Here is a 17,325-nt window from a genome sequence, read left to right as displayed (position 1 = left end):
AAGCCTCTCGGGTCGGGAGCGAAACGTCTTCGAGGGAAGACATTCAAGTCCGGTTGCCACAACCAGAGTGTTTGCTCCTTCTTGAAACAGGTGTACCGAGTGCTGAGATGCTAAAATGAACAATTTAATCCGCCGGTAAATAGTGTTGCTTTCTCGCTTTGAGACGAAAGCGGCAACGGGTGCGTTTCCCCGGCACGCCGGGTAAACCTCCGATCGGCGGCGATCCGTCAGACTTCGAGCGGGCGCCCGAGAAACCTGCCCGGTTCCTGCCTGATGTGCCGACTTCCTCGGCCCGACGGCGTTCTTTGTAAATACAAATGCAAACTATATTCTACGTGTCCCTGTAGGAAATGCGGTCTCGCATTAGCTGCTACTGCCGTCCTCCCAAGCATTTGGAAAAAGTTTTAATTTCTCCAGGGCTTTCAAATTGCCTGTTTAGGTTGCACAGAGGCATTGTTCCCGGCATCTATAAAATACCGCTGTGACCCGGCGAAATGACCATATGGAGCTCCATAGCATTGTTCCGTCCTAATTGCCCCCTTCTACAAGTGTCAATTTCATTGAGGAGAATGCCGGGACGCAGACCCGACCGAAGGCGGGGGGGCCGAGGGGCTACGCAGAGCTGACATTCATCAAACTTCTCCTGACAGATGGAAGACTTTGTTCGGCAGATGAACAGCGAGGTATTCTCCGTGGATTTGGTTTAGCCTCGCCGGTCTTGTTAAAGCGTCACCTCTCTCCTCGCCGCGCCGAGCCTCCCGCCGCAAGCAGAGGAGCTGACTCTTAATTTTAGCTGCCGGAGAGGTCCAGATCAATAACCATCAGTGTTTGGTTTTGGGCCACTGCGTCGGTCGGTCAAAGGGGCGGGGGGGGGGGGGGGGCAGTTGAAAAGTGTGTGTGTGTGTGTGTGTGTGTGTTAGTCAGAATTGAGGGATTCACCCCTCCTTCATCTACTGCTGCCCCTGTATCCCCTTTATATACCGTGTGTACATATATATATGTTTTTAAAGAATATAAATAGAAATTCAAAAAATATATAGATATGTATATTAATGATACATTACAACATTACATACAAAAAATACATTTTAAAAAATATATTAATGTATGTATTTGAAAATATGTCAAAATATATTGAAAACTATATATATGTGTGTGTGTGTGTTCTAGAATTGGGGGATTCACGCCTCCTTCATCTACGACTGCCCCTGTATCCCCTTTATATACTGTGTGTACATATATATGTTTTTAAAGAATATATATATTCAAAAAATATATATAGATATGTATATTAATGATACATTACATTACATACAAAAAATACATTCAAAAAATATATTAATGTATGTATTTGAAAATATGTCAAAATATATTGAAAACTATATGTGTGTGTGTGTGTGTGTTAGTCAGAATTGGGGGATTCTCCCCTCGTTCATCTACGACTGCCCCTGTATCCCCTTTATATACTGTGTGTACATATATATGTTTTTAAAGAATATATATATTTAAAAAAAAATATAGATTAATGATACATTACACCATTACATACAAAAATACATTCAAAAATATATTAATGTATGTATTTGAAAATATGTCAAAAACATATTGAAAACTATACGTGTGTGTGTGTGTGTGTGTGTGTGTGTGTGTGTGTGTGTGTGTGTGTGTGTGTGTGTGTGTGTGTGTGTGCGCGAATGCATGCATTTTTTAATTGAAATGATCAATTGAATCTTTTTTAAAATGAATCTTCCAGAATGCACTGACTTTGTGTTACCTGCACGCCACGGCACCCTGCACACGTTTATTTCTGCGGGCCGTTCCTGCGCCAGACCTTCTCCAGACCTTCCACGCTCCAGCGATCTGACACAAAATGAAATTCGGTTAATATAAAGCAAAGGTTTTGCTCAGACATTCAATACAGCTTGTCAGGTGTGTACTTGTCATGGGTACGTCCACAAATTTACTGCCACGGTTTCCCACTTATGTGTTAGCATTTAGCATACGGAGCAACCTCACCGTCCTGACAATGAGCAGAACTCTGTAAAGCATCATACTTGACGGAGCGCAGCTGCAGAGGAGGAAGCTATTCGATCTTCAAGCGGATCTACCTGGGAATCTGCTGACGTCCTATTTCACGTCTTTTCGGCCCAAAACTGAGGCATGCCGGGACTACTGTCCGGCCCGCGTTAGCGTTGTAAACAACGCGGGTTTGAGAATCTCAGAATATCTCCGGAAAAAACGCAGTCGTGGCAAATTTGCAACACGATTTGCGCGTGTTTTCAAAGCGGGCGGGGGGCCGAGGGGGCCGAGGGGGCCGGATTTGTGAGTGCGCTCGCCCCGCCGCACACGGATAACGCTGTTATCATTCCCCAACATTTTTAATATCTCGCGTTTCACTTTCAACATTCTTTTTCCGCAGCGGACATCTACTCCCGTGTGTTCTTAGTTCAACTGGCTCTTTTGAGGTGAAGACGTTACCCGGTCGCGGTTCCAGTAGCATTAGGGGGGGATAATCCCCGCCGCTTTGTTGTATCGGCCACTGAAAGGAGCCCATGTTTAGCTTTCGCCCGTCCACGCTTTGGTCCGGAGAGGGCCGTGTTTGTGTGTGTAGCTCGGCGGAAAAAAAAGCCCCCCGGCGCTAATCTGGCGACGCTCCGGATGGAAATATTTGTGTGTTTAAAAGCGCACGTGGGTGTCGCGGTTGTTTACGTTTCATTTCTGACGCTCGTCGGCGTCCGGTTTTATTCCCGGCGTCGTCGGCACAATAAGGCGCGGCTCGGTTTCAACCCCCGCCGGCGTTCTAAGCCTTTTCTGCTCCACTGCCAATAGATGTGCATGTGTTAAAGATGGCCTCTGTTTTGCGGTAAGCCCCCTCATCCCGCGCCGCTCTCCTGGGGGCAAAGGTTCACCCCGGCCTCCCGCCCTCTCTCTTCGCCGGGGTCATTTGGAGAGGTAATCCACACATGGCTGGATTCTCGGGGTGGAGAAAGAGAGCGAGCGGGAGAGACGGGGCGCCGGCTCGGCGAAGGTACATGGGATTAGGCTCATGGTGAATCATAATGGGCTCATTTCGAAACCCTCCTTTTTTTTTTTTACCAATTAAGCTGAACTCAAGTTGGGCTTGTACGCTCTTAAACCGGGACTTTTATCCAGAAAACCCGGCCCCTTAGACGCCAACATGCACGGCTGGTTGAGCCGCTTTAATCCCGCAATCCTCGCCGCCCCCCCACCCTTTCTGGTCAATGTCACCCGGAGGTCAACGTGGTTATGGAGTGATTGCCTGGCCGCCGCCGCCGCCGCCGCTGTTGTTATTTATTTCACTCCACTCCACAAGCCCCGGAGATTGAGTCGAAGCACCGAGACCGTATTTAGACTTTATTTAAGAAGATTGGCGATGGCCGTTGACGGAGCGCCGCGGTCGGCGCCGCGCTCACCGATGGCCAGCCGGATCAATACAACACAATTGAGTTTTCCAATCTGCGGTCTTTGGGAACGCAGCCGTGGCACTTACAGGGTGATCGCTTTTGATGAAGTCTTCATCAGGATCTATTGACAGATTCATTTGAGCGCTCTGCTTCCACCCTTTACTACATCACCCGTTTTTTTTCTTTTTTTTTTCCTCTCTTTTTTTTACACTGTAAAGTAATGGCACGCTTAAAACCCTCTTTGAAAAGTTTTCTCCTCTCTGATGGACAGATTGAAGCAGACGACGGCTTTCGCTTTCCAGTCAAATTTGATTTCTGATTCATTACGGCTTTCGGGGCGGGACGGGCGGCCTTTATCTGTTGCTAAATTTACGTCGGGCGCTCCCTCCCCCTTCATCTGCAAAGCCCGGACGGCTCCGAGCCGCCAGATTTGACAAAAAAGGAAAATAAAACACCAGTTGGAAAAATATTCAATAAAGCGGCGAGCAAGGCGGTTTGCTTTTGAAAGCGGGGGCCCGAAAAGTGACCTGGCGGCCGATAAAGAGGCGGTGTGAATTTTCCAAATGATTTCATATTTGATTTCTAAACAAGCCGCAGGAGTATTGGATATCACACGCTAATACGCCGAGGTCACATGTGCACTCGGAGAGATCGTCCGGACGCTCGGCGGCCCTTTTGATGCCGGGGTTGTTTTTTCACGTCTGGAGCGGAGTCGTAATCCCGGCGGTATTGCCGTGGCATGCGCTCCCCCTGCACGCCGCTTCGCAGCGCCGTGCGTGACTCCACTAATTTTCCCTGTTGTTGTTTTTACCTGTTTTTTATTTTTCCTGCCGCCCTCCCCCCTCCTCCGTGACCCCGCTCCCGGAACACTCCGGAGAAAGAGAGGCCGTTTGAATCCGGGCTCGATTGGCCGAAGGTGCTTTCCCAGAATGGAAGGCCCGGGCGGAGCTCCTGTGAACTGATTGCAGGAGAAGATCTACTGTGTTGAATCTGCAGCTGGGTTTCATAAAGATCCAACTGATGGGGCTTTTTCACACTAATGCTGATGTTTATGGCAGACGTTGCGTAAGACTCGTCTCGTTGCCCTTCATTTGGACCCACCGGGTTCAAGATATCTTGTGACCGGTTCAAATTTTTCACAAACACTCCCCATAGTTAGGTGAATTCTGCGTGATTTGAATTTACCGTCGCGCGTTCTTTTTCAGGTCAAACATCGTAGGGGGTCGGAGAGCTTATTCAATACCCACGACGCCAAAGACGGGTCGCGAGTCCATTCCCGATCCCGGTAGAACGGCGACGGCGGAGTGTGTGTTGGCCCGGGCGTCGCCGCTCAGCCCTCGCGACTTCACCGCCGGCTTTTTCCACCACGCGAAGGAGTCGTAACGCTTGCCGAACGACAAACGGCGGCCGCCCCGGCTCGCACTCGCACCTTCTTCCTGGACTCCGCCACGCCGTCGAGTGTCTGAAGTTAATTCCTGACTGATCCGGCCCCTCGGGGCAGCGGCGCTGCTGGGCGCTCTATCGAAAAACACTGTCGGCGCTACTCGCCCCCGCTGATTACCGTGATATAGACACGGACACTTGGACGAATCTTAGAAAAGATAAGTGTCGTCAAGGAAAGGATAGTAGATGAATAGAACTCTGGTATCTCAGGACGTTTTGGGTCTGCTCTTACCGTCACCTTTGTCTTATGTAACGTTCATTTTTAGAAGCAGCGCTCATACTGGAGCAAAGACTCTGATAAAAGAGCTTGCTGTTGTAGGTTTTTATTCGGCCTAAAATCTCATTTTGAGACGTGGGAGGGTCGGAGAACCCCGTAGGCTCATGTTACTTCGGTTGGGTTCTTAGTGTTTTTTCCCACGGAGGTGCCGAGCACTTTGACAAGGATCCCACCGTTGCAACGCTTTGCTAGTTTTACGCGGAGACCCGCGGCCCGTCGCTAACCCCTTTAGCATCCTGAACCCATCACGCCGCATGTTATGTTGTTGTTTTTATTTACGCAATGCAGCTGCTGTGTGTTCGACAGCTCCGCCTCCAAACCTAATGGCGCAATAAACCCGCTTTCAATACGCCGTTTGAAGTCAAAGTGTGACTTTTCTGTAGAATTTCAATTGTAATCCTGTTTTTTTTTGTGTGTGTGTGTGTGTGTGTGTTTTTCACAAAGCTGATGAGCGTTTTTGCGGGTCCTTTTCCCCAGAGCTGCCGGACGTGGAACCCAATGTTTTTCTGAGACCCTTCCTGGAAGTGGTGCGCTCGGAGGACACCACCGGACCAATCACCGGGCTGGCGCTCACCTCCGTCAACAAGTTCCTCTCGTACGGCCTTATAGGTGAGCCATCGGCCCCACACACACTCATACGCCGGGATTTAGACCCAGTTATTCAAGTCATCGCCATCTTTAAAAATAAAAACACGAGGGCGGAAGTTGCAAGCTAACATTGGCAATATTTCCCACAAATGTCTTTATACCAAAGCAATGATGATATTGTGACAAATTATATGAAAACAGAGAGTGTTTGATTTCAAAGTTCCCCGGCCATTTTTGCTATGGCGTCATAATATAACGTATAATCAAAAGTACACCTTTCATAACATTTGGAATGTATGACACCGGTCTCATTTCATTCTGATTATCTGCAAAGGATCCGTCCACGTATTGCCGGAACCCAAAAATACAGCTTTTTTTTTTGCCAGGCGTGTGTTTTCGATCGTCTCCCTGTACGTTACCCACACTTCTCGCAAAATGCTGCGACAGGATGACCTCTCCGCTAGCCGCCGGTAGCCGCATTCTAATTACAATAAAGAGAAACTAATTACACGCTAGATTTGAATTCATGATAACGGCAGCCATCGGTTACCGGAATTCACGTCCCGAGGCGATGTATTTATATTGTAGCGCGAGTGTTAACCTCCGCTGCATCGGCCTTCAAATGACGAGGTTTGAGCTAATACTACTGCTGCCGGCTATTATTAGGTCAGCGAGGAATGCCAAGAATGGCCTGTTCTCACCGTTGATGCAGAAGCGCTGGCGTATTGTCAGGACTGCCTGTCCTCATTAGCCTCATCATGGAAATATGGGCCGGTGTCTGCCAGTTGTTGGGTTAAGTGTGAAATGAGCATGCATCACCAGATGGTAGTCTAAACATCAGGGGGCTGGACTGTGTGGCCCGAAAAGAAAAAGGTCAAATCTTGAAGTGACACACAATGGTCAAGTTGAGAATGGAAGAAGAAAATGTAAATACTAGTGCGCCTGATCAAAACAAAAAGTGAATTTCGGTAAACATCAGAAGGTCCGAATGGATGCGTAACGATAAACGGAACAGCGAGATCGTCCGTGTGAAGAACGGTTCCGCGCAAGGCGCACCAAATCCCTTCGCCCCGCCGGGAAGCCCGCTGTTAGGATTACCGCTCTGTCAGCCGGATGTCGTGAAGAGCCGTCTCTTGGCGAGAACGGGTTCCTCCGTCATTCGCTTCTGTCGCGACCTTCAGCTCTTGAGGGTCAACTCCACCAAATGGCCAGTATAAGAAAAAGTAGGGCCTCCTGGCGGAGACGGGTTTATCTGTCCGTCTCCACCTTACCAGTGGTCCTACTTCAATACCACCAACCCCTCGTTGGGCGTTCCAGGCGAGGAGGGACTTAAACCTACACCGCCAAGCATCCGCCAGCACAGCTGGTCATCAAACCTTCTCACCATTAGGGAATCTCAAAGTGCTGGTCACACTAATAATACCAGTAGAAACAATAAAGTGAATAAGTGCAATGCCTGTCACAAAAGATGTTGAGGCCAAGAATACTATGGAGGGAATCTTGTCGTGGCAACTGGACTTGAATCTCTTGACCTGAAAACGTATCACCCCTCATCCTGGAGGCTTCTTCAGATCTAATGACCTCTGGGGAGTTTCTGAATTTCATCAGAAGTGAAGAAGCCTCTTGGATGAGAGGTGAAGCGTCTGTGAGTGAAGACATTCACGTCGTGTTGCCACGACCAGAAGATTTTGATAAGAGTTCACGGTGAGCTGGCTGAGCGAGGACCTCCGCGGACGTACTACAGATGCTTTTGTTGACCTCCCCCAGGAGCGCAGGTTAGCGCCGGAGCTGCCGGAGCTCCTGGAGCTCCTGGAGATGCCGAAGCTGCCGGATCGCCTGCATTTGCAGGCAGTGCGCGTACAAAGACCCCTCACAAATTGCACCACGACTCCCTCCTGTCACTCCAGCCTTGACACCGGCTCCCTAATCCCCCCCCGACCCGACGCCACCGCACCCTCAGCATCTTATCGGAGCTTCTCGGAGGGGATTCGCCACTGCGGACGCGCCGCTCCGCAACTCTTGGAGAAGACGTGGCGGAAGCCCGACAACTTTGTTAGCCCCCTGCCGCATCGCGCCCCGACTTTTATTAGTCGAACGGCGGGCCGCTGAAGCTCTGGTTTTACTGGCGGGCGTACCATTTAGTTTTTCCTGGGAGACGTCGGTCCAAGCCGGACGGCGGGTTCAGCAAATATTGAAACCGGATCTGATCGGTGCCGTGAGGCCTCGACGAGACCGGAGGACAAATATATCTGTCTATTACAAAATATAACACGCGAGTCCGCAGATTTTCAACGTTTTCGTTCGTTTATTGTGAATTTTTGCATCAGTATTTTGTTCCGAAAGCAGCCTAAGCAGGACAGTGTGTTCAGCGAAGCTTAGATGGAGTGTCAGATATATTTAAATTGATCGTCTGCCTGTCGCTTGAACTACAATAACAAGTGGCCGTGGGGAATTGGTTCTGTTTAAAGTCCATAGCTGTGCAATGTAATCGACACTAATTTTGAAGCTTAATTTTGGCTTTTAGTCTGCCGAGCATGCCGGACTCTGTTATCTTGAGTTGAAATGAATATCCCATGACTAAAAAACTTTTATTTGAGATAACGTTCACGTAAAATAACATCAAATTTTGGTCATGAGATCAAAACATATTGGGAACACAAGGCAGCTCGGACTTTCAACTTTCCTCATCGGCTGAAGGGCAGCATTCGGTGGCAACAGACGCCGAGCTGAGGCTGCCTGGTGAAGACCTTCCCTATAATAATAATAATAATAATAATAGAAAGCAAAGCGAAGCGGGATTACGGAATTGGGGTGTAAAAAGCGACCGAAGCCGACGCGGCGGTGAACGGAGGGAAAAGGGCGCAGCGCTGATCTGGTCAGGCGCTGCCATCTCCTGGCCGGGAGGGAAAGAAGCAGCAACTCCGGCAGAGATGCTGAGAAGTCGACGGCCTGGTTGTCTCTCTCTCTCTTTCTCCAGGACCGATGCGGTCTGATCTTCAAATGATGAACAGTGAAATGTTAAAAAAAGAAATGAAGCGAGGATTAAGAGCTCACACGCGCACTATTTTGCTCATTTTCATTTTGCGGGAAGTAATTCCTCTCAATCTATGGCCCCGGGTCTATCGGCGGCGAAAGGCCCGATCCTCGCGGAGACCCAGATGGCTCCCGGATCCTTCTTTCCTCTCCTCCCCTGCTCCTTCCCCTCTGTTTAGTCAGCAAAGCCCCTCGCTGTGCTGGGAGATGCGGCGTGGTCACCGGCCCCCACAGGGCTCAGGGTGGGGGGCTCAGCTGGGGTTTAAGCCGCGGCCGCTGCCAGCAGGGATGAGCCCGAGTACAGCTGCAGCCTGACAATGATTCGAGGGCCCGACATAGTGATTCTCCAGGAAAAGAGATATGTTATTAGCAAGGGAGGTATATCTACGTGGAACGCGCTGCTAAAAAGAAAGACGGGGGCCGGTCGGACAGAGAAGAAATCAGTGGGTCTTCTTTTTATATGTAATAAATCAACTTAAATCACATTAATTAATGTGTTTAACCCCCCCTTTTTTTATTTTATACATACGGACCGATTAATGGCATAGAATCGCGTTAAGACCCTTGAGAAAATACTGCACGGCGTTTAAGTCAATAACTCGGAATTGACACACTTCTATTGTTGTGACACACAAATTGAACTTGTCAAGGCTGAAAGGAAGGAGATATCAAAAGACACGGGTTGATATTCTGGAGAGGTTTGGCTGTATTAGCATTTGCTGCACCGCCTCCTGTTTTTGTCTCTCACTTTTTTATACATTCCTGTTATTAAAAAAAACTAACCAAAAAAAACAACCTGCAATTTATTTGAACACAATTGCAAAGAGAAGACCTGCAGCGAAATAAGTAAATCTCTGGATCCCCAAAACAAACTGTTGAATCGTGAGCTGCGAAATAAAATCAGAATGCGGCGGCTCGGCTTTAGACCGTCTGAGAAGATGTGCCGTATTTTTTGCCTGGTCTTTTTTTTACACTTCGACTTCCTTGTTTGATAATTAGAATCGAATACGAACTTTGCGACCAAATCGAACGCCTTCGCCTTCATTTTCCTGCGGGATCACCAAGTTAATGCCGAAATCCGATAAATATGCCCTTTGCATGGGTTAGTCATCTCTCGGTGTGGCTGGAGCTGGTTCCCCCGGCTGGTTCCCCCGGCTGGAAGGTGATCTGGTGCCAGTCACCGCAGGAACAGGTGAACAAACTCATTCTCCTCTCCGGCCTTGGAGAAAACAGCCGTCCCATTGTGGTTTTTTTTTCTTTTCCTGCTCCGTGGAGACGGCCCCTGTGCTCGCCGCGGCCCCCGAGAGCTTTTGGCGCGTCGCTTGGACCGCCGCGCCCGCCCTGGTCCTCGCCACCTCTTTGATTTCTGTGACCAGAGTTTGATATACTTTAAGTGAGTGGCAGCTGGCTGGGTTCAACCCTCTATTGACTTTGCCCACATACCCTGTGAGTGTGTCTCACACACACACACACACACACACACACAGAGCCTCTTCTTTTCCTCTGTGTTATTTTAACAATGCCCCCCCTCCCGACTACCCGTTGGCCCCTCCTCTTCGACAGCGTTGCATAGACTCGGTGCCAAGAAAAGGATTAGTGTTTTATATCACTTCTGACATTCTGCCGGATCCCTCTGTGGCTCCGGTTTCTGTGCCTGGACATCGGATGTGTTCAGCACAATTTCCACGCTTGTTGTCGCCCCCCCCGCCTCCCCCGCCCCCAGCGCCGGGGCCTCGCCGGACCCACATTAAGCGCTTCTCAGCCGTCAGCCGACGACGGCGTCTTCGCCGAGAGACGATTCGCCCGGGAACGGCGGACGCGCGCCAACGTCTGCCGCAGATGGCCGGCGAATTCAAAGAGGAACCCGGCATGTGTTTGAAAGCCAGGCTTTTGAGGTCTCTGGTGACGATCCAGGTTACAGGGATGGCGCGTATATATATATATATATATATATGAATATATAGTTTAAATTGAATTAAATTCAGCCTGCTATTGGTTGTGAGGCTGTCTTACTTCCTGTCCATCCAAAAAGTTCATGAACTGCGCTCGGCTCTCGGGGTATCGTTTATTATTCGCCATTAAATAAGAATATGATACTCGCACTTGTCAGCGTGACTCAAATATCCGCAGTCTCGGCGACGCTCCCCTCCTGGTCCTGCTTTGGCGACAGAAAAACTCGCCAGCGTGCGGCTTGCCGTTAGTCTGGGGACGAGCAGCAGATTAGCGTCCAAACACAAGCTGAATGTACTTTGCAATGATGAAGCTACACGTATCTCTTTCTTGCTGATTTGTAAGAATCAATTTCTAAAACATTTGTGTAGCCAGATGTCTTTCTGCGAGTCATCACACTCCAGGCCTACGGTTCTGTTTGGCTAAATGGAGCCAGAACTAAACCTTTTTCAAAGTCCAGTCCGTTAATACCTTTTTAGCATGCGGATATGACCGGCGGGTTGCTTTATGCTGACCTTTTTATGTTTTGACCACTCGGAGCGCTTCAGCGAGCCGATCACGCGCACGTTCATACATCGTTGGCAGTGACCGCCGGACAAGGTGACAACTTCGCTAGCACATTCGCACAAGTCCGCACGGTGGCCGCTCGGTGTCTGGTTCGGAGACACTTGTGGCGATGCTTTGGGGCCAAGACTGCCAGGCGGACGCTCTGCAAATAGAGCATCGTTTTGGAGGCGAGGGCGCATTCCCATTTTTCGCCGCTGTAAAAATACAAAAACACACACTCGTTTAAGGACGGGACCTTCGGCCGTGTATTTACAGCCTTCTTGAGCGCGCCGCCTTGCCCGGCCTTCTTCGATGACAGCATTAACACACGCCTGCAGAGGCTGGAGAGAAGGGGGTCGGTGCAATAACTGCTATTTGTAGCGTCAGACAAGCTTGTCAGCCGAATCCTCGTTTGAGCTGCTGAACACTGATTCCACAGGTAGTGATATCTTTTTTTTTTTTTTTTCTACCATTTCTTTTGGCACCTGGTAACCCGGCCCGAGGCTAAGTCTGATCCCCGCTGAACCCCACCGGGAGCCTGAGCGTAGGCCCGTGCCCTTTAGCCCTTTAGCCCTTTAGCGTCATCGCCATCTGAAAAAGGGGATTGTCTCTGGAAGAATCCGAAGGGGAGGTGGTGACTCGTGCGCTTTCGGGACGCCTGTCAAATCTGCGTCCACGTGCAAGTGGGAGCTTGTGCGGTTTACCGATTGTCGTGCTGAAAAGATTTTATTTAATTTACCGCGCTGAACGGGTTCATCGGCCCCGCCCCTTCCAAGAACTAGGCGCTCAGTGTAATCGGGTCACGTTGTTGCGCCTCCCAGCCAGTTCTCACCTTAACCCCTTTTTTAGTGGATCCCCGCATCGCCTCTGGGACCCCCCGCCCCCGCCCTCTGTTTATTAGTTAATGAATTGCTCTTTCCTCGAGGCGATGGGAAAGGAAAACAGACCGGGCCCAAGCAGCTAGCGTGCTCGGCGCTCATGTTTCAAAAACAGTGGGCCCCGTCGCCCTGACAGCCAATTTGCCCCAGCCGTCCCCCCAACAAAGAGCCACATCTGCTCATTAATCCCGAGGTCGGGGGTCGCCGGATTTCCCCTCTGTCTAATTGATGCAAAGACGAATGATACGGATAATTGGAGGGTTCTTATTGCAGATTAAGATTTTCTCATCGTCTAAAAACAAACTAACAAAAACAAGCAACAACATCGTGGATGACGGTGTCACGATGCTGACGGGTTTCGGGAAATAAAAAAGAAATTTTGTGACCGCAAAATCAATCTATTCAGATTGGCACTTTTCTTCACATGTATTCCCCTATTTTGAGAACAGATTCATTTTTTCCGTCTGCAGACGCCAACCATGAAGCGGCGGCCGAGGCCATTGAAAACATGGCGGACGCCGTCACGCACGCCAGATTCGTCGGGACGGACCCCGCCAGCGACGAAGTTGTCCTCATGAAGATCCTACAGGTATACCGACGACGAGTTAAAACCAACGGCGGTCATTTCGACAGGGAGTGTTTTAGATAAACTTTATATTAGGCTAAATAAGATTCAAACCCCAGTACGATATATGCAAAGACACTGTCTGTCTCATGACTTTAAGCTGGATACTATGACTATTCATAAAGTCATGTGGTAAAACGTGCTTAGATTTTTGTTATTTCAAACTAAATCATCCCTTGAGAAATGTCTTTGGGCTCATTGACGAAAACCCTTTGATCGGCAACAATTTAATGTCGCATTCATATCATTGTATTGACAGTCAAAAGACCAAGTCAGCTTTATTGTCACTTTCTCTGTATGCACGTTTCCTACTGTGACAAAATAACGGATAATAATATGTGCAAATTAGCAGTAAAGTGCAATGTTACATTAAACAGAAAACAGACATATACATGTACACATATATACATATATTCTTTTTATTTAATCATACTTTTTTCAGTTTTCTGTTTCTTCACAACGTGATTTGAATTAAAGTATAAGCTTTCACTGCGCTCCCCACATCACGCTGCTGCGTTCTGACTGCCTCGCCATAAGAAAGACCTTCTGGTGGAAAGAGCTTTTGATGCAGACTTCTCCCCCCCGGCCTCCCCGGCCTCCCATATATCCTTTTTCAACACCAGACTCTGATCTTTAAGCTCTTATTTTTTTCAGTCACTACATCTAGATTCCGCCAGGCCGTGTTGCTATTTTCCCTCTTCGTCACTGTTTACTTCGCCCCTCAGACTCACAATTAGATCATCTTTTGTTTTTTTTTTTAAAATAAGCCAGCACGTTTTAAAACGCGTCCATTTGGATTGGGTTCAGGTCCTGAGGACGCTGCTTCTGACGCCGGTCGGAGCTCACCTGACCAACGAGTCCGTGTGCGAGATCATGCAGTCCTGCTTTCGAATCTGCTTCGAGATGCGCCTGAGTGGTAAGCCTCCGCCGTCCGACCGCTCCCATCCAACCATGAAACCTTCGGAATATTTTCTAGTCAAGTGGTTTCCGGGCTGCTCCTGTGCTGGATCACGACATGCTGGACATTGAGCATTTGGTTTGTGATCCATGTGGATCTTGAGGCTACAGCTGCAGAATATCTGATACATATATATAGATATATACATATATGTGTGTATGTGTGCGTATATTACAGTGCTTCAACTAACTAGATTTCCAAGATAGGAGCCGTCGCTCAGTCGTCTTTTTTGCTTTAGGATAGGAGTGGTATGAGCGTTTGACGCCGCCGCTGTCTGTCAAGCGGTGCCGAAAGTGTTGAAAGACAGTCAGACACGCCGCCCGACGCTCGACTGACACTCGGTATCCCGCCGGAAATCACGGGAAAACACGATGGGCGGGTTGTTGTGCGTGAGATGCGGTGATGAGAGTGTCGTCTGTGAGAAGGCAGGAAACCTTGACGGGGATCGGGCGCAGCGGTCTGCGGGAACCAGTCCCGGTCGGGGACGTTTTGATGGTTTCAAAAAGAAAGGGGTAGCGTTTACTCCGTCTGTTCCATTTAGCAGTACGTTGTGGTGTTCAGTGTGTAGCAAGTAAGTTAAGCAGAAGAGCAACAAATGTTTGATCGTCAAGGTAAATTCACATTATCTTTGCTGATGTGTTTTTTATTTTTCATGCATTACTTGTTATTTATGATATACACTCTTCTCGTGTCAAAATCCGTAACATACCCGGGGGGCTGCGACGGATGAATAGCGTAATGTAATTTGATATGCAAATGAAATATTAAACTCTTGAGTCAAGGTATTGCTGTAAATAAAGTTTAAGCACGTGTTTTAAAATCATTCTTCCAATCAATCGACGCTCCCCGCCATCTACATCGACGCGGCTTATTTCTACGGAAGCCCTTGTGTGTCGCTTACCTGTGCTGTCTCTGGTGTTTGCAGAGCTGCTGAGGAAATCAGCTGAGCACACACTGGTCGACATGGTGCAGCTACTGTTCTCCAGGTGAGTGAACCGGGTCGGGTGGCGGCGGGCGGTCGCACCGTGTTAGCTTCCCGGGCTAACACTTGCGCGAATATTGGAGTGGTTTTGGCTTCCGGCGGGGCGTCGTTCCAGATGCTCGCCATTCCTTCGTCGGTGAATTTGAAATTTCAGCGACGCCCCCTCCTCTTCTTCCCCCAGCCAGGTCTCATTATTCAGCCGTAGCTCATGAATTAAATTTCGGAGTGTACATAGGGTCAGCGGGCCCGCTGATTGACTAATGCCATAACATGATTCCTCCCTTGGCATTTAGCAGATGAGCCGCTCTCTCCGTCCACAACCCCCCGACTCCAGCGGCAGATACATCAGCGTGCCAGTCACATTCAGCCACAGACAAGGGGATGAGACAATTGAGCTGCGCACTTTATGATCTGCATATAGATGAAGCCGCTCTTAGCTTCTCCAACAAAGCTCCTGGCCACATAAATATTGCCGGCGCTGCCAGACCAAGGCAATCAGGAACATCAGACACACACACACACACACACACACACACACAGATGCAGAGAAAGCTGGTCTGCTCATCTGAATGTGAAAGAGCGAACCTGCAGAGCAAACACAGCTCAGACCGAAGTTGCGACGTCATTGGTCTCCGCCGGGAGTATTTAATGCAGGGCTTCATCTCGGGGCGCCGCGCTAATGAACGCCACGTCACGCCCCGGCGCTCGGGTTTTGCCGAGCTTTTTAGATCTTGGCCTCCCGGGCTTCCCGTCCTCTCCTCGCATGTCGTTACGCAGCCACGGGGATAGAATACCGCAATAGCCGACGGCCGTAAATGCGGTAAACAAAATCCGACGTCCACCCGACATCTCTCTTTGCTCGTGTCCAACCCCCCTCTTGTCGACGGCGCCCGGATAATAGAGATGTGAGTCGGTCCCCCCCTTCCCCTCCCGGCGGAGAATAATGAGCAGCGGCGCTATTCAGCTCCTCACAAGGAGTCTTAGATTGCCTGCTGAAAGTATTAAGCATGTTAATCTGTTGGACTCACAGATCATCCAATAATCGTGCTCGCGAGAAAACACTCTATTAACGCAGTTAATGTCAGGAGGGGGTGGGGATGGTTGTCTCCCCCCTCCTTTTTTTTTTCTTTTTTTGTTTGTGTGAGTGTGTGTGTGTGTGTGTGATTGGCGGTGACATCTCATTTTCCGGGAAAGCCTAAGAGTCCACAGAGAGCTGGCTGTGCACACACACGCTACTCCGTGGGATTCCTTGAGAACAGCCACCGGCGTCGCTCATCAAACCCCTCGGAGAAGTTTATTTGTGGCTCAGACTGAAGATGTTGAGATTCCCACAATGATATTGCCTCTTAAGCGGCTTAGGACATGTCCCGCATTCCTTTTTCGGGGTTTATTGTTTTGCCAATTTGGGAATAAAAGAGGGCAGATTTTTTTTTTTTTTTTGTTATTTGCATGTTATGGAAAATGCCTGATTCCAAAAAAAAACAAAAATATAATTCCAAAAATATATTTTTGCCTGCCCCATAACTTGATACTTGAGGTCATTGTAGATATTTGAATTATTTATTTAAACATTTCAAGCGCTTTTAACTATTTCCAAGTTTCCCCAATGACCTTAAACTGTTTTTAAAAATACATTAAAATGTCATTCCATGTTCGCTGGAGAGTGGGAGAATATTCACGTATTTTTTTGGAGATATAAGTGCAAGGCAATCTAGCCATGAGACCCGGTATTTTCTCGGGTTGTATTTACGGCACGCCGGCGGCAGCTCGGGTGTCTCGAGGTCATGATACGACCGGAAATCCAAACAAATTGGCGCTCCCGCCTGCGGCCCCACCCGACCTCTGCGTCTTTTCGCGCTAAAACCCGAGTCGGCCCACCTCGGAGAAGTAAACGTCCGCGAAGAGGGACGAGAAGCGTTCTTACTGCTCTGGATCCTCCTCCCCCGCTCACAGCGGAGATAAGACACTGATCTCTGCGGCCGCCCCATCGGTATTCGTGAACCAGTGCTGGGTTTAATGGAACGTGGCACGGTATTGAAAAATCATGAAGTCCAGAGAGGTGACACACGCCAGGGACTTCTGATCCCTGGAAGCCAGTCGGGTACGTGAGAAGAATGTCGCCTTTCTCTGCCCGAGCCTTCGCTTGAGGGTCGAAACATCACTTCGTTCATTTAAAAACAATATTCTTTGCAATATATTTCGCTCGTGGAAAGCCGCCTTGGAGCCACTGTGTTCGGCCGATATCGCATCGACCGGCAAATTGCCGTTTCGCGACCGGGAAAACTCAAAAATTGCAAGATCGCGCGTCTGATTGTGTCGGTGAGGTTGCTTTTCCGATGAAAGACGACACCCGAGTGAAAACCGTCAGCTTTCCTGCACTAAACGCCGTTTGTCTCTTCACTCCCCAGACTGCCCCAGTTCAAGGAGGAGGCCAAGAGCTTTGTTGGCGCCAGCATGAAGAAGGTAACAGGACTGACATGACGAGTATCTTCTGCCTGCTCTTATTGGTCCCTTTTCCTTCTACTTTTTTATTTTCATTGTCATTGTGTTGTTGTTTTCCTTTTTCGCTCAATTGTTAATCGCTCTGGAAACGCCACCACTTGTCGCGCTAACGATGGGA

General features: G+C 49.0%; 1 protein-coding gene across 5 annotated transcripts in view; it reads left to right on the top strand.

Moving 5' to 3' along the window:
- Positions 1 to 17,325, top strand: part of gbf1 (golgi brefeldin A resistant guanine nucleotide exchange factor 1) — a 78,323-nt gene that overhangs the window by 31,975 nt on the left and 29,023 nt on the right. For all 5 annotated transcript variants that reach the window (XM_086163550.1, XM_086163543.1, XM_086163536.1 and 2 more), the window contains 5 exons: positions 5,623 to 5,754; positions 12,611 to 12,729; positions 13,573 to 13,681; positions 14,649 to 14,709; positions 17,114 to 17,168. In XM_086163550.1, the coding sequence (XP_086019676.1) occupies positions 5,623 to 5,754; positions 12,611 to 12,729; positions 13,573 to 13,681; positions 14,649 to 14,709; positions 17,114 to 17,168 (476 nt within the window). The remainder of the gene's footprint in view (positions 1 to 5,622; positions 5,755 to 12,610; positions 12,730 to 13,572; positions 13,682 to 14,648; positions 14,710 to 17,113; positions 17,169 to 17,325) is intronic.

This window comes from Fistularia commersonii, chromosome 2 (genome assembly GCF_037954325.1).
Source record: "Fistularia commersonii isolate RoL2024-O1a breed Wild chromosome 2, RoL_Fcom_v1.0, whole genome shotgun sequence".
Classification (NCBI taxonomy): Eukaryota; Metazoa; Chordata; class Actinopteri; order Syngnathiformes; family Fistulariidae; genus Fistularia; species Fistularia commersonii.
Note: the sequence above shows the minus strand (reverse complement) of the source record. Positions and strands in the feature narration are given on the sequence as shown.